This window comes from Garra rufa, chromosome 1 (assembly GCF_049309525.1).
Source record: "Garra rufa chromosome 1, GarRuf1.0, whole genome shotgun sequence".
Classification (NCBI taxonomy): Eukaryota; Metazoa; Chordata; class Actinopteri; order Cypriniformes; family Cyprinidae; genus Garra; species Garra rufa.
Genome location: NC_133361.1, coordinates 66,316,766 through 66,343,841, shown reverse-complemented (window position 1 = coordinate 66,343,841; position 27,076 = coordinate 66,316,766). Strand labels below are relative to the sequence as shown.

Below are 27,076 nucleotides of genomic sequence, written 5' to 3'. Positions count from 1 at the left end.
GAGCTGGTACTGTGTAGTGGAAAAGCGCCATAAGTATTACTACTTAGAAATTAAAATAACTTTAGACTGCATTGCTAGCCCACTCCAACACTTACCAACAATAATAATGATAAATGCTGACTAATAATTTATGATATTTTTAGTTAAACAAGCATAATGTTGTTTTTTTCAATGAAGTAATGAATAAATGCATACGCTTATGAAAATGTTATATTTTATTTACTGACAACAACAGTAAACATGAATAAATTAGTAAAATAATAAAAGTAACCATGAACATAAATAAATACACATGGAACAAAGCTTTATTTAAACATTTGGTCTTTAAGTCTTTTTCTACTGAGGATGAAGAGACCACTGCAACATCTGGTTCAGATGAGGCAAAGGGCAGGTGGAGTGATGGAGGGTCTCATTTCCAGGATGCTGCTGTGGATTTCTCCTTTGTCACTGCACACACCAGTCTGCAGACATTTCAGATCATACAAAGATGCACAAATATAATGCAAAAGCTGTCATTTTAACAGCACAATGTCATCAGATCTCTGTATAAGAAGTTACAAAATGATCAATCTTTATATTAAGTTTCGGATTTTACTTTTCCCCAAAAATGCTGCAGTCACCTTTCCTTTCAGGTCCTGCTCCACCACAAAAGATCTGCAACAAAGGCACATAAATCAAGAATCAGAAAAGTTCTGTTATTGCTCTGTTTGAAATGAGTTTGAAGTTCAGTTAGGCCTACTATATGTACATGTGTTTATTTACATTACTTACATTAATGTAAAGCAGTGACAGTGAATTCTCACATAGCGTCCATCACTCACTCAGATGTTTCGTGTTGTGATGTGCTCTAGAACATTTTCCTGTCATTTGTTAAGTAGACATTTGTAACGCTCAGCCAAATCAGGCAGGCTACACAAATAAAAGTTAGTTCGGTAATCCCTCTCTTAACCCTTATTCAAAGGAAGTTATACAGAATAGACAAACAACGTGAAGATTGGATACCATCCACAAGTGTATTTACAGTGCAAAAGACCAATACCAAAACGACAACATATGCACATATACCACATATAGTATGAGCGTGTGTAAACTCCAAAAAACAGTCCAATGTTTGTGTATGTGTGTGCGTGTGTACGATTGCTTCGGCCTCACCGGTAAAGCTTTTGAGTCCGTGAGCACGAAGACGATGAACAGCGCTGTCCTGTAACAGAATCGCCCGAAACACAGTCCAACCAGGTCGTAATCCTCAACGAGATTAATCCACAAGTGCAGTATTTCCACGAAGGCTGATAATCACAGGTAAAGACAGCTTTAACGATCGCATATCCAGAGAGCCCCCTGGAACGCTGAAAAACCGGCTTCTTTTATCGGAAGTGTATAATCAGGTGTTTTAGATGACGTCAGGGAATTCCCTAACGTAGCGCGGCAGAACTCTCGCGAGACAAGAACAGGGGAATCCACATTTTGCGGGGCAATACAGACAAGGGGATAAAATTGCACCAGCAGATACAAATAAATAAGCAATTTAGCAATTCATTAACTGCTTATAAATATCCCTCTTATGTGGCCGTGCTACACATTAATGTCTTTAAAATGTATGTTTTATGTAAATTCGCTTTTGAAGACGTGCCTGTATTTCCTGGAGCTTAATGTTCTCTATACGTCATAAAACATGTTTTAACAGCGAAATCACAAATATATTATACTGTAAAACACCTTGGCACCTTATGCAAATCAACAGTTTACTATAAAGTAGCTCAACAAATATGATTTTTAAGACAGGGAACCGTGTTTTGGTTGTTATACTCACATTTGTAAACACCCTCGTTGCGGTTCTCAATCACGTTCGATGATGACGTTTTGGCCTCCTGTGGACTCCTGGGATTGAAAAGTATCCATTGAAAAACACTTCAGAATCTGGGCTGAAGCAGTAGGACATCCGGGGATTTCTCGCCTACTCTTTTATGAATACTGAGGTTTCGACCGTACTTCTTTCTTCACATACTCTTTTTTTCCTACTTTAAAGTAGGTAAGTAGGCATATTCGGACGCACTTTAAGTAGACGTACGCCAGAATCTCGCTGGAATTAGTGCATTCGCCTACTAATTCTCGCCTACTCTTTTATAAATACTAAGGATTCGGACATACTTATTCGCTCGCCTACTGCTTTTCCCCACTATTTAGTAGAGAAGTAGGCGATTTCGGACGCAGCCATCTTCTGTAAGCATGGTATTTGCATATGTACTGGGATTAGTTGTTCATGCAAAAACTACTAAAGATTCATAAAACACTAATATGTTGCATAGGTATCAAAAGATAACATAAACCATCTTCTAGATCATCAAAATACAAATTCAATGAGACCAAACAACTTATATGTGTGGTTACACTCCATAGTGATCTATCATAACACACGCATAAAAACATTTCACAGTACAAAAGACAAAATAAATGAACAGTAATAATATACAATGATCTGAGGGATATGTGTGATCGTTCAGAGAAAGGTTTTTCTAAGAATTAATGAAAGTCGTCAGTTCCTATGGCAGTATGTGGCCTTTTTTTAGAGTATTAGTTGGGGAAAATTTTCTCCACATACTTTTGAGTCATAAAGTATATATGGTCTGGCAGAGGAGTCCTGGATGCCATAGTAAGACCATTTGTAGACATCATGGTAGCCAGTGTTGTGGATTGGGTGAAGGGGGACTGTGATCATTTGTTAATCTAATGAAAAATTGATTATTTGGTAAATCTAATGAACTGTGTGTCTGATTGGTCCGGATCCTACATTGTTTTTTCCGAGCAACAAATAGGTAACAAAGAATGTCGGTTTGAAGAGTAATTTACGACAGAATCAGATGTGGCTCAACCAATCAGAATCAAGGACCAAAACTGTCCGTTTTATACATTTTGGTTGAAACTCTTTCCACACTGAGGGGATCTGTCAGACTTCTCTCTATTGTGAATTTTCATGTGCCTGTTAAGATTTCCTTTATGAGTGAAACTCTTTCCACACTGTTGGCACGTGTAAGGCTTCTCTCCAGTGTGAACTCTCATGTGAATGTTAAGGCATCTTTTACTAGTGAAACTTCCCACACTGTTGGCAGGTAAAAAGGTTCTCCAAAGTGTTAATTTGCCTGTGGGCATAAAGGGTTTGTTTTTGATTGAAACTTTTCCCACACAGATGGCAGGTGAAGGGTTTCTTTACAATGTGAACTTTCATGTAGTTTGTAAATTGTAATTTTATGCAGAAACACTTTCCACACTGTTTGCAGACGTAAGGCCTCTCCCCAGGGTGAACTCTCAGGTGGACTCTAAGGTTTCCAGGATTACTGAAACTTCTTCCACACCGTTTGCAGATGAAACACTTCTCTCCTGTGTGAACTCTCGTGTGCCTTTTAAGGTTTCTATTTTCACTGAAACTCTTTCCACACTATTGGCACGTTAAAGACTTCTCTCCTGTGTGAATTTTCATGTGGAGTTCAAGGTTTCCTTTTTGAATGAATCCCTTTCCACACTGTTGGCAGGTGAAACGCCTCTCTCCGGTGTGAATTTTCATGTGGACTTTAAAGTTTCCTTTGTGACTGAAACTCTTTCCACACTGTTGGCAGATGAAAGGCTTCTCTCCAGTGTGAACTCTCATGTGGTCTTTAAGGGTTCCTTTTTGAGTGAAACTCTTTCCACACTGATGGCACCTGAAAGACTTATCTCCTGTGTGAATTCTCATGTGACTTTCAAGGTTTCCTTTGGTACTGAAACTCTTTCCACACTGTTGACAGATGAAACGCATCTCTCCGGTGTGAATTTTCTTGTGGACTTTAAATTCTCCTTGTTCATTGAAACTCGCTCCACACTGTAAGCAAGTGAAAAAACTCCTAGTTCTTGTCTTTTGAGGTCTTTTTTGTGTAGAAGTATTTTCTGACTGTAAGGAACAAAATGATTTTTCTCCAGTTATGAAATCATGAAGATTCTCAAACTGATCTTTCTCTTCAGTTTCATTCAGTACTTCTCTCTCCTCTTTCAGTGCTGTTGGGCCTAAGGTGGGAAAACAAAGAAACAAAAGTTAATGCCACAAAGCAGGTAACACCAAAACATGTAGATACTGTATGTAATGCATGTATGCTAGATCTTATATCATGGTGTCCAAACCTGATCATAGTAGGCTGGTGTCCTATAGAGTTTAAGCTGGCTGCTATACAATTTATTCAATCTAATAATAGTTTAGGAAACCTAGATATAGACTGATCTCAATTATGATGTACCATTTTTTGTCTTCTATGGGATCAAATCCAACAAATACAAGAAAGGCAAGGAAAATGGACAAACTCCCCACTCAACCATCAGATGAACAATTTATCACACAATAATTCTTTCTGAGGTTTTATTGTGGGGCAATGATGTTAGCCAATCATAAAAATCCCAAACACGTTCCTGGAGCCCCCCCAACACTGCATGTTTTTCATGTTTCTCTAATTAAGTGATTAATCACCTGGTTCAAGTGTGTTTGATCTGGGTCAGAGCTAAACTTTGAAGGATGGTAAATCTTTAGGAACAGGGTTGGGCACCCCTGCACTAAGACCTAAAATGGGTGACAAATGGTCAGACAAAGGAGAGATGCAAAATATGCAGTGTTTGGGGCCTCCAGGAACATGGTTGGGAACCACTCTAGAACTGACCAAATGGAACGCATTGATATTTCTTACCAGTGAGTCTCTCCCACACAGTTATTTAATTTAATTATCACTTTAAACATAAAAGTAAATAGGAAACTCAAATAATACAAAAAATAATAAAAATCATAGACTACAGACAACTGTATTTAATGTTTTGTGCCCAAGATTTAATGATGTTGTTTTAAGATATTAAAACACTACAAATCTAAAATGAGTCTTTAAGGCACTAAATTAAAACTGAAGTAATAGAAAACAGCCTAAATTTTAATGGACTATAACGTAATATAATACTAGAAAAGCTACAGGCAGGTGAGTTTTAATTAGGGTTGGAACTTAATTCTGCAGGACGCTGGCTCTCATGGACCGTAGTACGTCCCCCCTGCTCTAGAGTGAAGTTCAAAGACAGGAGCAGCCGAACAGGGAGGGGAAAAAAAGCCTAAGAACCTGATATGACTGCACACAGAGCTCACAGAGAAGAGACCTTAGCTCTCAGATCAAGAGAACAATGCTCCATCCGAGACTGGTAGCTTTATCAGGCATTACATGCAGACTAAATGAAAATAACATTGAAAATTTGAAAGCTCTTGGAGACACACCAGTTCTGTTGTGGATTTTGTTGAATCTATTATTTCTTTGTTGTAAAATCTGACAATGTTGTGTTTAAAATGTAGGATACATTTTAAAATGTAAAATCTTCACTTAATATTACCTTTTTGTTTAACTTAGAAAATCAACATTTGAAATAATTTGGATATTCAGAGAAAATAGGATTCTTGCTCATATTTTATAACTCAAAGCATGTTTCTGTATCAAAGAGTTTCTTAAATCGATTTCTATGTACAGTCTGTCAACATTTGATCTTCATGCTATTATTAAGTGCTACAAATCTATTTTAAAGACACAATGAACAGCAGCATGATTTACTAAAGCAGCACTCTGTGGGCATTCAATCATACGTACGCTGCTGGTGTGGATGCAGTAAGTTTTCACTGCTAAATTATGGTAACCTAATGTCATTTGTGGTCATCTATTTATTTATTTGTTCATTTATTTATTTATTCATTTATTTACTTAATTATATTGCTATTATTTGAATTATTTTTGTAATTTCTTCTCTTTATCTATTTATTTTACATATTTTGTTCCTTCTTCTTTCCCTTTTTCCTATTTTCCCTCCTTATTCCCTCCTTTTTTATATTTCTATATATACAAGAAACAGAAGTGTACAACTAATAGATTACAATCTTACACCTCACATAATTACAACTAAATGTAACTTGTTTGTGCTTTTGTTTTGGCTTTTTTATTGTCAGACTTGCTTTATATTGAGAGCACTGTTTGTAGACAGCGTGCAGTAGCCAAATACGATTACTCACATTTCAAGGTTTGCTTTGTGCAAAATTAATTATTTTCTTAGAGACTTTTGCATATTTACCAAAGTGCTAGAAATCAATCGTTTTAAAATTAGAAGCAAATATCAGATTTAATTTTACAGAAAAAAAAATGTAAAAAGCCAACCAACCAAAACCAATTAAAACCAACCTGTTTGTTCCTCAGTATCTTCATGTTTGACTCTAAATGTTTCTTCACTCTCCTCTTTAATAAACTCCATCTTTGTTTGTTCCTCAGTATCTTCATGTTTGACTCTGAATGTTTCTTCAATCTTCAAGTCTTCACTCTCCTCTTTAATAAACGCCATAATAGTGTGTCAAATGAATCTCTGTTGATTCTCCAGGAGTTTTTCTGTGTTTGAACACTTTGTCCTGTTTAAGATGAGAATAATTAATAGAAAGAAAAATCGAAGCAAACTAAATCTCTGTGTGCGTCTCAATCAGCTTCTAGTTCAGTAGTCAGTGCACTAGTAAGACAGTCAGAGTAGACTATTATATAAAATTTATGAAATATATACAAATTACACAAGGTTCAAATTTAGGTAGGCTATTTTTTATTTACATTTGGTATTCGATTATTTATCATAATATATTACACTCTCATGAAATCATTCTCGGTTGTGATTCACTCGTTTGTGTTTGTTGTTGTCGTTTGTAGTCCGCGTGCCGCTGAATCGAATCACTGAATCATTTCACAAATGATTTGATTCAAATGATTCGGATTCTCAGTTTCTCTCGTCACTTCTTCTCATCACACGATTGATAGAGAGAGAGAAATGAGACGCACATTCTCTATTATTAAAGGCTAACGTCTTCAGTAACTCTAAAGCAATACAACGTTATATTTAAAAATGATGATTTATTTTACATAGCTTGTAAAAACGCTTTAATTGATGCAACAATATCCATTAGTTTAAAAACTTTAAAACCACAAACCTTTCTTCATGTGAATCACAACAGATGAGGAGCGCGCGCAGCTTTATGACGTCACATCACCAGAGCAAAATAAAAGTCCCATTGGTGCACTGCTCTCTAAAATCACAAATATATCATAGAACTGTTGTATATAGAATAAAATTTCGTACTCATGATGATGCTTTTCTAAAGTTATTAACATCGTGAATGTATTAATAATATTCTTCTTTTTTAATGTACATTTATAACACTTTGTTTTATGTTGATATACCTTGCCAAAAATATACCAACATATTCAGTTCACTCCATATCTTCTTTTATTAAAAGTGAAAAGTTTAGGTAATAAATACAAGACACAATAAACAGTTTATTAGAAACTTTAACTAGAAGTACATCTTCAGTTATGATGAGTGTTATGATTTTAGTGAAGTTAAATGTTTTGAAAGCAAAATACCTTTAATACACCTGCAGGAAAATGAAGATCAGGAGACTTGTTTGAGCTGGTCCTGTGTGTCGCTGCGGTCATCCAGACTGACTAAAGCACTCAATCACTGGAGTTTTATTCAGATTTCAGGAGGCCGTTCTTACAGATGTAGACAAAGCTCTCAGATCACAAGCTTAAACACAGTATTCAAGGGATGTGATCAGTTCTATACTGTACTCTAACTATAGCACTCATGATCACAGAGTTCAGGGAAAGACATTCACACACAACTCAAGTGTTCATTAGCATTAACAATGACAATTAAAAAGACAGAAGCATCAAGAGTAGCCTATCACAGACAAAATATGACAGTGTCATTTTACATTTGTATTCACACACACCTAAAGAAAAAGAGATTAATATACAACTGAACATTTCTGCTTAATTTCCAAAGCAATAATTTTATTTCAACCAATATAATTGTGTCTTTTGCAGTAATGATTGTCACACCTATGGACTGGCCTTGTGTGTGTTGGGTTTTTTTTTTGTTTGTTTGTTTTTTTTACAATGTGCTCCTTGTCCTTGTTTGTCTTTATTTGGTTTTCCTGTCACTGTTTCCATTGTCTGGATCAGGAGTGTGTGAACATGAATGTGAAATGATGGTAAGTGTCACCTTTTGTCTTTATTGGCTGTTGATGTTTCTGCCTCATTTCTTTAATTGGTGTCTTTGTTTCTGATCAATATCTGAGTTAAATATGAATGCAGAGTCTGAAGGTGAGACTTTCCCTGATCTCTGTGATAATGAGTCTATAGTTCTGCTGATTAGATTAGAGTCGCTGAAAATCTGGGAAAATCCCTGTAACTGCTGACATCCTTTGCATATTTTATCTTCTAATGACGATCCTGAAATCTGAATAAAACTACAGTGATTGAGTGTTTTAGTCAGTCTGGATGACCGCAGCGTCACACAGTACCAGCTCTAACAAGAGTCTCCTGATCTGCTCTTCTGAGTTTCTTAAAGGTCTAACTGGATATTGCAGGTATTTTGTTTTCAAAGCGTTTAACTTCACTAAAATCATAACACTAATATGACACAATTATACTTTTTAATGAATGCACTTCTAGAGATTGAGTTTCTAGTAAAGCAGGTATTGTATCTTGTATTTATTAACTGAACTGTCCGCTGTTAAAAAGGGAAGATGAGGAGTAACCGAATATGTTGACATGGTTTTTGCCAATTAAAGATGCTGAAAAGGTCCAAATGAAGTTTAATAAAGGAATAGCAGAGAGGATGGGAAAAGGGAAATCAAGATTAGACACATTTTTCTGTTCAATATAAAGTTAGAAACAAATGTTTTTGTACTTGTCTATCCTGTAGGGACTCAGTTAAACTGTAGATTGAGGTTGGGGCATTGTGGGTTAAATAGCTACTTTTTTTGTATATTGTAAGAAAGCATATTTTTCTCCTTTTTCTCCTTTAATATTCACTCACAAAGACTGTTGATGCTGATCAAATACCATGATGCGATTCTTAATTTGAAGTCATTTTCATTTATTTGTTCAGCTCGGCTTTTTTAAATAAATAAAAAAAAATAGCGCATCTTGTAGACACACAAAGTCATTTTCCCGTAATATTTTCCCTCCTTTCAGCGCTTCACACTCCAGTCCAGCAGGTGACACTAACACACAAACCTCTGTTTGACAAACACCATTAAACCTCAGAAGAAGAAGATTAGTTTCACCGCTCTCTGTTGTTTTGTTGTGATTCTGTTTTAGTTCAGTCTGTGAGAAATGGAGTTTCTGTAAACAGAAAAATACAGTTTTTGAATCCGGTCAGTAAATACCTATAATCCGAGATCAAATGAGACATCAAAGATGAGATCATCGTGCTAATCAAGATCCGACTAATTGGGTTCTTGGAACACACCTGTTGTTTATGATTTGTATCACTGGATTGAGTTTTCTGAGATAATTGCTCATTCATGAGTTGGTTTAAAAGGGGATATGTATCGATAGTAGAAACAATGATTAGCAACGCTGTTATTGGCTGTTCAGCATGGCCTAAGAACGTGCCCAGTTTATCTACCAAGCAGAACAAGAGCTTATAATGGAAGGTTATGCCGAATTTGAGTCTTTAATTAAAACGACAGGAAACACCTCAAAGTCTGACAAATTAAATGCGTTAGTGCTGCCCATGTTACATGTTTTTTCCTTGATATGTTATTTGATTTTTTAAAAAAAAAAATTTTTATATACACTATACTAGGGATGCACCGATACGAATCGGCCGATCATGCTTGCGCGTTTTGTCAGTAAAGCCGGTTCTGTAATCAGCGGTAAATGCCATCAGGTGCGTGTTTTCACGTTGAGCCGTATATACTACACACAGCCGTTGTTTACCGACGAGCTGCGCATATCCATGTATATTATCAGTGTGAATGTGCGCAGCTCGTCAGTGAACAACGGCTGTGTGTAGTATATACGGCTCAACGTGAAAACACGCACCTGATGGCATTTACCGCTGATTACAGAACCGGCTTTACTGAGAAAACACGCAAATGATCGGCCGATACAGATCGCTGCATCCCTACACTATACCGTTTAAAAGTTTGGGGTCAGTAAGGCTTGTAATAGTCTTTAAATAAGTCTCTTATACTCATCAAGGCTGCATTTATTTGATTAAAAATACAGAAAAAAACAGTAATATTGCAAAATGTTTTTACAATATAAAATAATGTTATTTATTTTAACATACTTTAAAATAAAATGTATTCCTGTGATGAAAAGCTGAATTTTTATCAGCTGTTACTCCAGTCTTAAGTGTCACATGATCCTTCAGAAATCATTCTAATGTACTGATTTATTATTAAAATGATCAATGTTGGATAATATCAACAGTTGTGCTGCCAAATATTTTTTGGAACCTTTGATTTTTCCCCAGGATTCTTTCATGAATAACAAGTTTAAAAAGTACAGTGTTTATTCCAAATATATATATTTTTTATAACAATGAAAATTATTTATTATTAACTTTTAATAAATGTTTAATAATTAACTAAATACATCCTTGGTGAATAAAAGTATTAATTTCTTCAACAAAAAAAATTACTGAACTTTTGAACGGTAGTGTATATATATTTCAAAATTATTCAACCCCCTTGACCTGCAAGATATTTTGCTACAGAGAAAAACATTTTGTGAAACAAATTAAACAAAGGCATCAGTAAACTATTAAAGAAAGTTTATTAAGACACATTTGAGTAATTCTGAGAATGTAAGTTGATGAATAATAAAAATAAAAGAATCGAATTGGCTCTAAACATTCATGTTCAAAATTATTCCTCCCCTGAAAAAGCTTTCAGATCACTGATGATCTTTGGTTTTTACTTTGCCACTGCTTGCTTCAAATTCAACCATGTATTTTCAATGAGAATTACATCTGGAAACTGAACAGGCCACTTAAAAACATTCAATGACTGATCCCTGAACCAAGCATAAGTAGATTTGAACGTATACTTTGGGATGATTGTCCTGCAGGAAAGTCCATTGATCATTAGCTTTAGACTTTGCACAAAAGGCATCACAATGTTTGCCAAAATGGTGTGATATTTTAATAAATCCATGATATCATTTGTATGGTCATGTTTTTCACTTCCTGCTACAGTAGAACAACCATAACAGGACTGGCCCACCTCCATGTTTGATGATGTAGATGGTGTTCTTCTGCTTATAAGCTTTGTCTTTTTTGCACCAGACATACTTCTGATCAATCCATCCAAAAAGCTCCAGTTTGGACACATCACTCCATAAAACATTCTTCCAGAACTCCACAGGTCGAACTAAATGAATTTTAGCATGTTCAAGTCAGCTTTTTGTTCTTCTTGGTCAAGAATGGTATTCAGCAAGATTCCTCAACATGAAGACCATACTTGTCTAGTGTCCTTCTTATACACAGCATTGAAATATTTTTCCTCCTTTCGTCTGGTCGTCTTGCAAGTCTTTGGCTGTACATTGCAAGTTTTTCTCAGTTGATCTAATCAAACATTTTATGATATTGTGCTTTTTTGTTCAACAGCCTCAAAGGTTTTCTGGTTCAACACACTTTAATCTAAGGATTACGACTGCCAGCTGTGTCTCTAGGAACTTGTAATGTCTTAGAAATCTTCATGTAGTTTTAAGATAACAAACTATTTCTTCTCTATTGATTTTGTGTGAGCTCTCTGTTGACTTTACCATATTTGCTACTCATCTTCAGCACATGTATGGGCTTAAGGTATACTATGTGTAACACCCCAAGCTAATTTCATTTTTAATAAGTTTGTGAAGGCTTAATTATGTTTTAAGACAATTTTGTTCCTGACCATAAAAATAACTCTTAAAACAGCAATGTTGAATAGGGGTTGAATAATTCTGACATAGCTGTGTTATTAAAAAATCCTATAACTCATAAACATTACATTATATATTGACATTATCACTTTTAATATGCCAGAAAACTGTTGTAGTTGCAATTCAGCCCTGAATCTTCAGAAAGAAAAGTACTGCAGTCTCTGGGGGGTTAAATAATTTTGATAGTAACTGTATATATAAGCTATATATATAATGTGTGTGTGCAGCTGTAGTCATCATTCGTGTGTGAATCGTCGTAATTATTTTCTACACTTTCTTGCAAAATACTTTTCTTTTCCCACGTGAGTCAGTCCGCGTCAGTCGTGCTCTTTGACCAATCAGATGTGACCTCGCCATTTCAACCAATCATAACACACCAGGAGCGCAGCCTAAATCCTGTTTACATGAAATAAACCTGCTCACGAGCAGGTTTAAACTTGCGCACCTGTTGCTATGACAGCAAGTCCAGGATAAGCTTCGAAGTAGAGATTGACCGATATGTTTTTTTTTTTATAACCGATGCCGATGTTTAGAGGTCAGGGTCAGCCGATGGCCAATATGTGCTGCAGATTTTTTTGGCCGATATCTTGAAGTTTTCCCTTTCATTCGCATGCTAAAAGGTCACACTAATAACGAGTGGATGCACAACATTTCTAAACTTAACATAATTTATTGAACACTGACGCCGGTTTCACACTGCACGCGTAAGCAGAGCATAAGCAGGGCGTGCGCGGCACGTAAGCAGAGCAGAAGCGGCGCGCATCCATTTTGCTTTCACACTGGCAGTGTTTGTCGCGCGCAGCTGAACCGCAGCTTGTGTACTTCTAATATAGACAAGTATCGTTCATTCAGTCACGCATTTCAGGTGTTCTCCAACAACTGTCTGTCATGTGCTTTGATTTGTGATATGTTGTATGTTGTAGATTTAAGTAGCAAATTAGAAACGCTAAAATATTGAATATATTTTTAGATAAAGATCGTCTTAATGATTACCAGTTAGGTTTATGATAATTATAGCAACAGTTTTTCAGTAACGAAAAGAATATGTAAAATTATGGTATTTGGGTACAAATTGCCCCTGCTGTTAGGGCTAAAGGCACAATAATTTACAAGATAAGTAATAAATGACTTTTACATTTGTTGCCATGACATGGTTAGATTCATATGATATTTTCATTTTTTTTTTATGGTGGTTGTCCAACTTTGAGATAACCACCACGTTTATAATGAAACCATTATATTTAAAAACATGTTAAAACATATCATATAAAAATATAATTTGTTAGTACTACTGTAAATCTATGTTAAATAATTATAGGATCTCCTTCAATACTTTCAGAATCTTCTCTTTTAAAAATGATTTTATTTCTGTATTTTAAAATGTTTTATAATAACATTTTAATGGCAGTAGTATGTTTATTTATTCTTGTATATATCAAAACAAGCAGAAAATAGTACAAACTTTGCTTACGTGATTGTTTTGAACAAGTAGGCTAACTTATAGACATTTACAAACAAATGCATTATTTTTGCTGGTGAGCCTTTTAAACCGTGATTGTGATACATGTGATACATGATTTTATGGATAACTTATTTTTCGTGTGAATCAGGTCAGATTTGATCAAGAACGATGCACTGTGACTTTAATCCAGCGTAAGCGGCGCAGCAAAAATAGACTCGGCGCCAAAACAATCGCTGCACTGACGCTTCTGCTCTGGTCCTGCTACGCGCTGTCGCGCCGTCCCTGCGTGCGGTGTGAATGATATGATCTGTTAACATGCGCGCCGAAAAAAATACGCGCTGCTTACGCCCTGCTTACGCGTGCAGTGTGAAACCGGCGTGACATAAATAAAACAGGTAATAAAAAAAAAAACTGTGAATCATTTACATAAATGTTTTAGAGTATTTATCTAGCAGAATTTTTCAAGTTTGTTGGAACATGAATAAACTTAAAGGTTGTATCAGCGATTTCAAGCCTGAAACATAAAGTGTCAAATTCAGCTTACCTATCTTCATGATCCGCTCGCTGCCTGCCCCCCTGACGCTGATTGGTTGGAACACTGTTTGTTTTCCTGTGGAAAGGTTGGTAGCACCGATTGTTTTTTTGGCATATCTCGGACCCTAGGCTGACCAGAGAGACGCGTTTTTTTTTACAGTCGATTTATGGGGCAGGCAGCGAGCGGATCGTGAAGAAAGGTAAGCTGAATTTGACACTTTATGTTTTAGGCTTGAAATCGCTGATACAACCTTTAAATATACATTTACATAAAATAAATACAACTTTATAAATAAAAATCAATTAAACTGAAAAATATAAAAATAAAAACTAATATATACAAAACATAATAAAAAAAAATATAATGATGTGCTGAAACACATTAGCAACCAGCAACATTTTTGTTCGGTATAAATGACACAGAACATCTGAAGTGCATTCTAACTTTCTGCTCTTTGGAATTTCCTGCATTTTTATATAAAACAAAGTCCTCAAGTAACCAACTGTGAACAAAGGTTTTCATGCACTTGACTTAGCAGCATCAAAAATCTATTTTAGTTCAAATAACATAGCAGCAAACCCCTCATTTTTGAGTGAAGGAAATTATGTAAACATTACAGAACAATATAAAAAGGAATGTGCTTTAATTTTAACTCAATTGCAGTCCCTGAGTCTTCCTCACTCTACCCATCTTTCACTGAAAGTTCTCAGTACTCCCAGTTTAAGAATGGCAGGTTGTAATGCAGGAAACACAACTGTTCTGCATGTTCTCCTGTGAGGCGGCTCCTCTTGTTGTCATAAATATTCCCAATCTCACTAAATACCCTCTCGCTGGGAACAGAGGAAAGGGGTGGACAGAGGAATTTCCTTGCCAGTGGTGCAAGGTGGTGTAGGCGGGATGTATTCTGTTTCCACCATTCCAGTGGTTGACCAGTCTTTCTGTCAATCAATGGCTCACAGAGATACTGATCCAGCTGCTCAGAGATGTGATGCTCATCGTCACTCTCCTGAGTAGGAGGTAATTCTTCATCTTCCACTCTTCTCTGTTTCGGATCTGATCCTTGGTCTTCAGTGGAGGCTGTTTTCAGTTGCTCGGACACAATGGCATACTCTTCTTTTATACATTGCTTTGCCTTGGTCAGTGTGTCCACTGCAAAAAAGACATGACCCTTATAACGAGGGTCCAGCAGTGTCGCTAACACCAAATATTTTGTCTCCTCCATCCTTGCAAACCTTTTCTGCAAGCTTTGCAGCATGGTGTCTCTCAGTGTTTTAATTCCCCTCGTGTTAGGACCCTCTGCCTGAAGCACCATCTTCAGCACAGCAATGTTTGGGATGACACTGGAGATGGAAGCCTCTGCCCTGCTGATTTCGAGGGTGACCTCCTCAACAGGTTCCAACGTGTCAATCAAATTAGAAACTATGTCCCACTGATCTGCAGCTGGAGTCGCAATTTTTCCATATTCTCCAGCATAGATATTGAGTGCTCGTTTCTGCTCCAGCATGTGGAGCGTGGAGTTCCAGCGAGTGGGTTCAGACTGAATGAGACTGTGCTGGGGGAGGCCAAGTTCTTTTTGAATTTTTTTCAGATTCTGCTTTGCGAGCACAGAGTGGTTGAAATGTTTAGCGATGTTCTTTAACTTAACTAGCACAAGTACAACCCTGTCGTGGCTGATGTCCCAGTACTTTAGAAGGCTGATGAACAAGTTGCTGATGTACTCCCCAGTGTGGGAGCCAGACATGGCCTTGGCATTTAGGACGACTTGTTTCCTTTCCCAGTTGTCATCAATGAAATGACATGTTAGACTCATCAGTGCTTCAGTTTCCCCAGACCAGCAGTCTGTTGTGAAAGACAAAAAAGGGCCAGCATCCTCTGCAATCAGTACTTTTATTTTCTTCTCAACTTTTGCAACTATACCATCTAGGATGTCTGTGCGGTAGTGCTTCTCAGTTTTTAGGTTGTATCTGGGCTCCATTGCAGCCACCAGCCTCCGAAAACCAATACCTGAGACAAATGTAAATGGCTGATTGTCTGTGGCAATCATTTCCGTAACTAAAGTGTCAAGTTTTTTTGACCTAGGATCCGAATTCTGCCATTTACGTTGGGCATCAAACATTTCTGTTAGAGTTGGCTGAGATACATTGGCAGTAGAGGCAGAGGCAGCTGCTTTATCTTTTTCTTTCTGTGCATCTTTGTAAGCCTGGAGATGGTGACAGCTCAGGTGACTCCACAAATTAGAGGTGTTTTTCTTTCTACCTTTTTCAGCTCCCAAGCTCACCATTCCATTGCAGATATTGCACCTGGCTTTCCCTGAAGTTGGCCCTGTGAAATGCTGCCATACTGGATTAGATTTTTGTTCAGCCATCAGACAGCATTACTAAACAGAAGAAACATTCATGGTTAGCATTTTAGTAGTGCCTTCATCTTCAATTCAGTATATAATTCCAATATTCAATTCACATTATAACAATTACACTCTAATTGAAGAAAAGTGTAAAAGAACCAAAACCATTCACTAATGTGTTGTTTGTGTTGTTAACAGATTGCTTACAAGTTACAAACCAAAGTACCATAATGTAGTGATCACAAAAATAAAAACTGTCATGTTGCACAGCCATGTATGCAAGGACAGTGCTAAACCCTTAGTGATTTCTGACATTTGACGGTTAGCGTTAGATAGGTTTAATGAGGAAAATAATTGTGACGTATATATAGTCATTGGTCAGAACATGTCAGTTTATCAGGCTGATGTCCATTTTATTTGCATTACCAGGGCTCTACGCTTACTTTTCTTGTTCTTTTTAATCAGATTTTTTGATTATTGTTTAGAATGTGCTCCTGAAATTTTGACTGTTTACCCTTCCCATTACGAGGTGATATTTGACTCCTTAAAGTGATTTACAGGGAAATTTTGTTTAAACCTTTGTTTTTACCTTTTCATGTGTTAAATGAGGCTCAGAGTTGGCATGCGTGCAATCAAATTCATAAATTCATATTGAGATTAATGTTTTAAATGTAAAATTTTGAATACAGAATTATTTAAGATTTAAAAAACTTTAAAGATCTGCCAGCAGGTGGAGGCAAGACACTGATTTAATTACTGAATCATACCATTCATTTGATTCGTTTGAGCAGCTGCTTCATTCAGAAATAAAGCAATTGACCGTCTTTATGAATGGGAAATTAAATCGTTTCACTAGGTTCGTTCATTCATAAATGAAACACCGCTGTGTTTGAGTGGAGATGTGCAGCGGCTCAGTTGTGACTTGTTTCAGACTACTTTTGACGACGAAATATAGCAAAATATATTCAGACAATGTAAGTCACTTAATAATAAATTATTGTTTATTTAACTGCTGTATTAAATCAATATATCATTTACAAACTTCCTTAAAAATGATTAAAAGCTATCACTCATCTTAGTTCGCGAAATCACAAAGCTCTATTATAATCTACGACGCTCGCTATACTGCATAGTCTCTCTACACTTTATGAAGGGATTGGTGAGGTATGTCTGTGATACATTACTCAACATTGCAAAAACACGTAGAAAGCTTTGAAGTTCCCTTGAGCGCAAACAATATGCTGATCGGGTCAGTCGCACATGGTGCTCCTAAATATTTTTTCAAAGTCACACACAGTAATTTTCAGTCGCAAATGCTAGTCAAATGGTCGCACTGTAGAGCCCTGATTACATAGTTGATGGAAACACATGCAGATGCGCATACCGTATTCTTGAGCTGAACCTTTTATTAATGCAAATAAGTTGGATGGAAACCCGGCTATTGTCTGCATTAGAGGTGCGCGGATGAGCTCAAACGTCACCGAATCTGCAGCTTCAAATAAATTGGAGCGGGCGCAATCATCAAATATATTTAAAAGTAAGCCGGCGCCACAGTACTGACCACATCACTGTCTTTACTGGGTGTTTTTAGAGAAAACCACTGCATTACCGTTAGGGGTGGAAAAAAAAAATCGATATTGCAATATATTGTTGTGCTCTCTGTCGCAATAAATAATCGATACACTAACGGCCAATATCGATATTTTATTACAACACAAAATGATTAATTTACCCGTCGTCAGTGTCACTGTCACTACCCAATATCTACCATTCTGTTTGCGGGGGGCGCTGTTCGAGTAAATAGGGGTAAAGTGGCAGAAGCAGCGGCCAGTGAAGAACACAAGTTATCTAACAACAACAGAGAAGAAGCGCAGAAAAAGAGAAGTGAGAAAATGGCGGAAAATAACAAAAACCAAACAAAGACGCACCCGCTAGTTGAGCATGCTGATCAGTTACGCCTGTTTCACAAATACTCCGTCTGCAGTGCGTATGCGTTGAGTATTTATTTCCGCACCCATGTTAACGGATTAGAGCGTTCACACTGCACGCGGTTGCTGTCCGGCAGTACGTCCCAGAAGCGGTGTGCAAGTGCATTCAAGTGCATTGAATAATACGTTGTTTATAAAACGTGTTCTGTGTGAAAGCAAAACGAGTCCGTGCTGCTTCTGCATCGCACACGGACTGCATACGCACTGCAGACGGAGTATGTGTGAAACAGGCGTTAGTGTTCCTCAAGAAGAATATGCCTTGATGTGACCACTGTCCAGGTTAACATAAAGCACTTTACAGTAACTTCCTACTGACGTTTCAGTATCACGGTTTACACGTTAGTTAATGTTCATGTTGTTTTTTTAATGTTCAGGCACTTTTATCTGTCTAGCTGTACAGTGTTTACATTTAAGACCAGGAGGCAGTGAGTTATTATGCAAATGCATATTTCTTTGCACAGTGTTGAAAATGTTGGCATTAATAAATGCTTAAGATTTCCTTATTATGGGTATTTTTTTCTTTTTCAGTCACATATATCGTGATATATCGTTGATGAAATTTCTTCCAATATATTGAATATCGTAGATATCGCGAATCGTGATATTATCGATATCGTGGGCCACATATCGTCACAGAATTGAATCGTGAGTTACCTGTATCGTCCCACCCCTAATTACCGTATTTAGTAGCATTAACACAGGCAACTCCCGTTCCATTCAAACTTTATCTGGAATGTCACCGTTTCTGTCACTGCAACTTTTCGAAACTTTTTGAAAAGCGTATTTAAAACGGGTTCACATTTTAGAAAATGTTGTTAATATTTGCATCATCATTGATTTGTCTCATCCACCCATGACCCACCTGAAAATTATCAGAAAGCATTTTTTAAATACCCAACCCGCGGATTATCCGAAGCGGCCGTGGATATAACCGCCATCCGCGCATAACTAGTCTGCATCAAACCATGCTTCTGAATAAATGTCATACACTGACTCTACTGTGCTGTCTGTGAGCGGGGCAGAATAACGTAGCAGCAAGCTGCTGATTGTTTTTGACTCCAGTCCTTAAAGTTAACTGCAAGTAAGCGAACCTTCAACCAGCTGTAGCATTATGCCAGTACCAGACGGTTCTATTATTATTAGTTTTTTTTCTTTCACTAAGTGAAGCAACACTTCATAGTTCACTAGTAATATATAGTAAATATATGACTATGGGACTTTGAAATATCAGAATTTAAGCCTTACCTTTATCTCCCAGGACTGTTTAATCTTTTCTTGAAGTTTTGGCTTGGGGTCCTTCACACGCGGCAGCAGCACATTCCACCGCATCAATAACATGGGACTGCCCGCGGATGTGCCTGACTTTAAATCGGCGCTACTAAACAAGGATATCGGCCGATGCCGATATATTAAAAAATGACAAATATCGGCGCGATATATCGGCCGGCCGATATATCGGTCGACCTCTACTTCGAAGAACTGAACGATCCAAGATCACGCGGAATCGTCAACAATCAAATCCAGCTAACTTAGTTAGCGAGGTACGAAGAACGGACCCCTGGAAACTGAGATCTAAATATGTAACTTGTTTATATTATAATCATATTTTAGCACAGATTATATACCAATTTTAAATGATAATCTGATAAAAAAAAATGTATGTCATATTTCATTAACATTCACAATAAATAAACTTCTGAAGTGGTAAATAGAAACTGACACAAATATATTTTTGTGTCCTCATTTGTCCCCATAGCAAAATATAAAAAATAAAATCCCTGACAGTGTTTCAATGACTTTCCAAAAAAGGAATAAATAAATAAATACACAAACTAACAAAAAATAACAAGAGATTGATTACAATAGTCCAAAGAGTGATAGATCAAATTTGCCACCTTTTGTAACAGTTAAACAGTTAAACAGCAGCATTAACTAGTTTTATGTGAATTTAATGGCAAGGTATATAAAAAGAACGTATAATGTTTTAAATGTACATTTAAAAATAGAGAAATAGACTTACGATGCTAATAACTTTAGAAATGCATCATCATATGGGTACGAAATTATATTCTATATATAACATTTCTATGATGTATTTGTGATTCTAGAGAGCAGTGTATGATCTGAATCACTACACAGAGAGAGAAATCAGGCGCTTTACTCACAAAATAATGTTCATTATCAGATAAAATATTACAATGTTACACGCAATAATTATGATTATTCTTGGTGAAATACATATTGAAATAATGAGCGGTGTGTTATACTGTGTTATACGGATTCTGCCTTCGTTTCTCTTTGGGCTTTTTAAGGTTACTGTTAAGACAAGCCATTATTTTTTAATTAAGAAAAGTAAGATTCTGATTTACAGGAGATGCCGCAATAAATTAATATAGCATTACAGTCAACATAAATATATTTTATTTTATGAAAATATTTTTTAAATACAATATAGTCATTAATTTGATTAATTCTCATTTGCCTAATAAATGTACAATATTGTCTCGTGAAGACAAATACCCCCATTAAGCAAGTAACTTTAACACAGGCAGTGTTGGTTTTGTTTTGTGCAAACACACGAGGGAAGGCAAAACAAAGAGAGAAATGATATGAAAGAATCTATAAATGAATAAATTCTCTGAATACATTAGGGGAAACAGTTTTCAGATCATTTTCAGTGGCATTTGCTTTTGTATTCCCTCCATGTAAAGCCTAATAAAGTAGTGTTTGTAAGTGCAGTGGTGGATGAAATATGCAAATTAAGTACTTGAGTAAAAGTCAGTAAAATATAATCATAATGAAAATATAATAATATAAACCTAAAGTAAAAAGTACTACTTAATGAAATGTTATTTTGTCATTTTAGTCTTATTTATTTTCATGTTAAGTAATTTTATATTATATGTATTATATATTTTATATAATCTGTATGCAAATTGCCAGGTGGAGTTGGGCTTGTCATAAAAAAATCTAAATATTAAATATATTAAAATATGATTACCGATATGTATTGTGTGTAAATAAGTGTAAAAAACAAACAAACATGAAATTTAAAAATAAGAAAAAAAAAGTGTCTTCGCAAGCAATATACAGTACAAAAAAGACCTCACACAGGGCACATTGTATAAAATAAAGAAGAATGCTTTGCAAACATAACTGTGAAAATACATCGTTATGCATATAATAGACAGCAGTGTGTGAGTGGGACTTTTATTTTGCTCTGGTTAAGTGAGGTCATAAAGTCGCGCTGTGCTCTGCATTTGTTGCAATTCACCAGAAGAAAGGTTTGTAGTTTTAAGTGTTTAAATCAATGCAAACTGTTCTGTTGGTTTAAACGGTTTTACAAGCTGTGTAAAATAAATTAATCATTATTAAATACAACGCTTTAATGCTTTGTTTAACGTTATTGTGTGAGTAAAGCGCATCCACATGTGAGTAACAGAAAAAGTGCGTCTCATTTCGCTCCCTATATCGTCAATCAGTTCATCGTTTTAATGCTGGAAAGAAGTGATGACAACCTGAGCCATTGAACCGAATCATTCGTAAATGATTCAGTGATTCAAAGCGAATCAGCGCTCGCTCACCACAAACTGCGATACAATGAAAACAACAAACATAACCGCTGTTGTTGTCATGAAAGTGTAATAAATTAGATATCATAAATAATCGAATTCCAAATATAGATCAAAAATAGTCTACCCAAATATGCTTCTGTGTAATTTATTTACACGTTATATTTAAGTCTATTAACTCTGATTGTCTTACTAGTGCACTAGTCTCAGCCTCAGACGTTACGCCCACGGAACGTTGGCTAAACGTCTGATGCATATGGTACACTTAACTGGAAACACTTCAGGAATGTCGAAGTCATCATCTGATTCGTTGAATTTGATCGGATGTCCGGGAGACGCAAGTGTTGCGTTTATTTTCGGTCCGCCGGGATACAAAGTGCCGACTGATTTACTCTTGTGTTTTGCTAAAATGTGCTTATGCAGATGCCATTGTTGTTATACACATTTACGACGTTCACGAACAAATTACTGACTTACTGCTTGTTCTCCCTCTTCTTATTTAACTTTCAATGCTGGTTATTTCAGTGACTGACTGTTGCATGCCCGTCTGTTTTTGTGGGGGCATTTCCACGCACCAAAAATGTGACACTGAACGAAACGAACTGTGATTGGTTGTTTGACATGTCGGTCAAAGGCCTTATGGACGGGCCATGAATTCCAGACCTTCAGCCGTCAGTCTGAAGGTCTGGCTACACGAGACTACTAGTGAACTAGGAGCTGATTGAGATGCACCCAGAGATTAAGTTTGCATTGATTTTTCTTTCTATTAATTATTCTCATATTAAACAGGACAAAGTGTACAAACACACAGAAAAACTCCTGGAGAATCAACTGAGATCCACGTGACACACTATTATAAAGATGGTGTTTATTAAAGTGAAGAGTGAAGACATCAAGATTGAAGAAACATTCAGAGTCAAACTTGAAGATACTGATGAACAAACAAAGATGGCGTTTATTAAAGAGGAGAATGAAGACACAAAGAGTGAAGACATGAAGATTGAAGAAACGTTCAGAGTCAAACTTGAAGATACTGATGAACAAACAAAGATGGCGTTTATTAAAGAGGAGAATGAAGACACAAAGAGTGAAGACTTGAAGATTGAAGAAACGTTCAGAGTCAAAAATGAAGATACTAAGGAACAAACAGGTTGGTTTTTATTCTCAAAGCTGAAATGAATGATATTTATGTATAATGTCACAGGAGTGAAGAAATGTGGAGACATTTAACAGAAGTGTTGTGATCACATGACAAATACTAGTACTACCTTCAAAGGCAGCTGAGAATATCCTATATATATGAATAAATAAATGTAGAAATTAATAAATGAACAGAAATAAATGCAGATGTGCATAAATGAATGAATAAATAATTCTGTCAAAAGTGTAATTTTTAATTGTAAAATTTGTGTTATACTACATTTATGTATTTATACATTTATTTATGTATTTACACATTTATTCATTTATTTATTTATACTTTAGTAATTTTTTACAACTGTGTTACACGTTACACCGTACTTTTATTTTGACAGGTTGCCGTGAAGTTTCTGTGTATACAGTATGATATGATGCTAGTTTTCTCAAATGAAACGGTAAAAGTGACACTCACAGCAGGTTTGGAGATTGAGTATATCTGTTCATGTGAGATGCAAATGCCAAAAATTACTGGGAGCGTCACGTGTGTTTCAGTATGCGTGTAGTAAAAACACGTCTCCACAATTCATACATACAGAGGCAAACTGAACATACCGGATTCATATTAAAACGGTCTTTTTGCATTTCAGTTTTCACAGACACTAGTCCATATCGCGATTTGAATTAAGTGACAGACCAACATTTGATTTATAAATCCAAAAATCAACGAATTTATGTGGCATTTCGCGCTATAGTAGATTCGGTTTTTATTAATGGAGTATGTGATCCCGTCTGTGTTTTGCCGGAGGAGACGTAAACGAATATAGACTATAGAATACCATGTATGGGTATTCTATAGTCTTTGGTATACATCCGCGTTAAAGTATTAAGGTGAAAGTCATCATAGTTTGCGTAGTATAGACCCAGCTCCCAAATCAACTTTGACAATAGATTAACGGTTTTTTTTTTTTTTATCGCCCGATAAGAGTCTCACGTTAACGCAGCACCTTAACGCCGATAACAGCCCCCCACTAATATATATATATATATATATATATATATATATATATATATATTTTTTTTTTTTTTTTTTTTTAAAGGAGGGAATCAGGGAAAAAATTAGGAAAAAGGGAAAGAAGAAGGAACAATATGTGTGTGTATATATATATATATATATATATATATATATGTGTGTGTGTTACCTATACTAAATTGTTACCCTCTGTAGGGTACCGACCGACCAGGATCAGGTTTGGACACCCTGTTATGGGATCTAGCATACATGCATTACATATCTACATGTTTTGATGTTAATGCTTTGTGCCATTAAACTGGGGTTCACTTCTATTTCTTTGTTTTTCCACCTTAGACCTAACAAGAGAGAGGAGAGGAGAGAGAAGATCTGAATGAAACTGAAGAGAAAGATCAGTTTGAGAATCTTCATGATTTCGTATCTGGAGAAAAATCTTTTTGTTCCTTAGAGTCTGAAAAGACTTTTAAACAAAAAAGAGCTCAAATGACAGGAGCTAGGAGTTATTTCACCTGCAAACAGTGTGGAAAGAGTTTCAGTCACAAAGAAGGCTTTAAAAGACACATGAGAATTCACACTGGAGAGAAGCCTTACACATGCAAACAGTGTGGAAACAGTTTCACTCAGAAAGGAGGCTTTGACAGACACATGATAATTCACACTGGAGAAAAGCCTTACACATGCAAACAGTGTGGAAAGAGCTTCACTCAGAAAAGGGGCTTTGACAGACACATGAGAATTCATACTGGAGAAAAGCCTTACACATGCAAACAGTGTGGAAAGAGCTTCACTCAGAAAAGGGGCTTTGACAGACACATGAGAATTCACACTGGAGAGAAGCCTTACACATGCAAACAGTGTGGAAAGAGTTTCAATCAAAAAGAAAACCTTAACAGACACATGAGAATTCACACTGGAGAGAAGTCTAACAGATCCCCTTAGTGTGGAAAGAATTTCAAACAAAATGTCTAGAATGGACAGTACTATTTCTTGATTCTGATTGGTTGAGCCACATTCCAAGCGGTTGTAAATTACTCTACAAACATATGCCTCTTTGTTTCTCGGCAACCACAACTACAGTTGAGGTCAAAAGTTCAGAATCTGCTAAATGTTCCCTTGTCAAAAAAAAAAAAATAAATCCTACAGGATTCCAACAAGAATCCTATACAAGGCTCCTACAATGATACAAATTCTAATTCACATTTTTAAACAATGTGTTTTCTCCATGGTACACTTGTGTGTCATGTGTCAACTAGCTATATGATTGTGTTGGACTGAGATTAATGCATAAACATGTAAGGAATAATATGGACTATGTGTTTGCTCTGTCTATAAAGTGAGAATTTTACATTTGTATATCATGAATTGAAAAAAGCTCACTGAAGCGCACTGTTTTAAGCACAATAAAGGACACTGTTAGCATTTTAACATCAGTGTGCATGAATTTAATTGGCACACGTTAATTACTTGCTCACCTCTGCCAACAACATTGGCAGCTTAATAATGATATTTTGGAACCATTCCTAAAGGATTGTATTAGGATTGTCTTATAGGACAAGTCATAAAAATCCTGTAGGATCATTTCTACAGGATTTTAATGGGATTCAATTTCATTTGATTTTTAGCTGGTACTGAATCAGACAGCTCAGAATGGATCTCACATGTTGAATGTGTTCCTGTACGGTGTTAGAATAAATTAGAATATCATCAATGTACACGATTACCCATTGGTTTGGCATGTCTCGGAACACATCCTTGATGAAAGATTGAAACACGGAAGGACTGTTGAAGAGCCCGAAGGCCATAACCAAGTACTCATCGTGGCCAGTGGACTTAGAGAATGCCGTCTTCCCTCTTTGATTCGGATCAAGTTGTAGGCAGTGCGCAAGTCAAGCTTAGTGAAGTATTTGGCCTGGCGGGGCTGCTCAAGGGTGGCAGGAACTAAAGGTAAAGGGTACCTGAACTTGAAAGTTATATCATTGAGTCCACAGTAATCAACAGGGTCGAAGACCTCCATCTTTCTTTTTTACAAAGAAGAATCCAGCTGAGGCTGGTGAGGTTGAGGATCTGATGAAACCTTTATCTAACTCCTCCTATATGTAGGCTTTCATAGCTACTGATTCAGGCTGAGACAATGGGAAAATTCTTCCGCTAGGAGGTGTGGTACCTGGTAGTAGTTCGATTGAGCAGTCACTAGAGCGGTGAGGTGGTAACTGAGAAGATTTGACTTTGGGTTGAGTGTGGTGAAAGTAGATGGAATAGACGTGTGCCGGCGCACCAGCCTTCATAACATCACATATCCACCACACCTGAAAAACACACTGACTTTTCTTCAGAGGCACATATTCAACATTGTTAAAAAGCAAGACAAGCTGCTGCCAGTAACATTACTCCGGAAGGTTAACCCTTTGTATTAGATAATTATGCCTCAACTGTACCATTGCACAAAAAGGACATTCACTCTTGTGAAGTTAACCCAACATGTTGGAGTCTTAAATGCTCATGGACCAAATTTTCATATCACCTGTGGTGTAGATAAGTGTCAATCAACTTTTTCGCAATTCCATTCATTTAGAAAACATGTAAAAGCAAAGCATAGATGCTTTGGTTTCGGGGCTTCTGATTACAAAAATGACTGTGCCAGTGAAGAGTACAGCAACAGAGCTTGGACCTGGATCAGAAAAATTCTGAGAGTTTATAATACTCAAAATATTCTGATACTCAAATAGTTATGCCACATTTAGAAGATTTCATGGATAATCTGTTAGAAAGCATATTTAAATACAGAGAGAAAAACCTTCTACATTTGTCGGTCCAACAAGACATTATAGAGAATCTCACATTTTTTTCAAATAACAATGATACTTTTATTTCTAGTAATCTCGGAAATAGTGGTTTTGATGTATAGAAGTGCATCCTTCAGCCATGAAAATATTCACAATATAGCACATCCCTTCATAGATTAATGTGTAAATATAACTATTATAACAAAATAAAGCAAAAGCAATAAAGATTCACTAAATGTATTAAATTTTTAATTTCCAAGGTTTTGGAGCAAGTACCAGTGGTGGAGGACATCATAAGCTGCGTTTCCATCCACCTATTTTTATGTGCATTTTGGAATAACATTTTTGCGCATAAAAAATCTCTGAATGGAAATGCAAAAATGCGCATGAATTTTAAAAATGTGCATAAAAAACGTATGCGCACAATTGA

The 27,076-nt window shown here is 36.3% G+C and overlaps 2 protein-coding genes across 2 annotated transcripts; both read right to left on the bottom strand.

Annotated features, from left to right (window-relative positions):
- Window positions 1-378: 378 nt before the first annotated feature.
- LOC141338530 (uncharacterized) lies at window positions 379-6,375 on the bottom strand. Its single transcript, XM_073844106.1, has 2 exons — window positions 6,216-6,375; window positions 379-4,035 (listed from the first exon to the last, which is right to left on the bottom strand). The coding sequence occupies exons 1-2, from the start codon at window positions 6,370-6,372 to the stop codon at window positions 3,434-3,436; spliced, it is 759 nt and encodes a 252-aa protein (XP_073700207.1). The 5' UTR covers window positions 6,373-6,375; the 3' UTR covers window positions 379-3,433.
- Window positions 6,376-14,495: 8,120 nt separating this feature from the next.
- Window positions 14,496-16,154, bottom strand: LOC141318790 (zinc finger BED domain-containing protein 4-like). Its single transcript, XM_073833216.1, has one exon. The coding sequence runs from the start codon at window positions 16,152-16,154 to the stop codon at window positions 14,496-14,498; it is 1,659 nt and encodes a 552-aa protein (XP_073689317.1).
- Window positions 16,155-27,076: the final 10,922 nt, after the last annotated feature.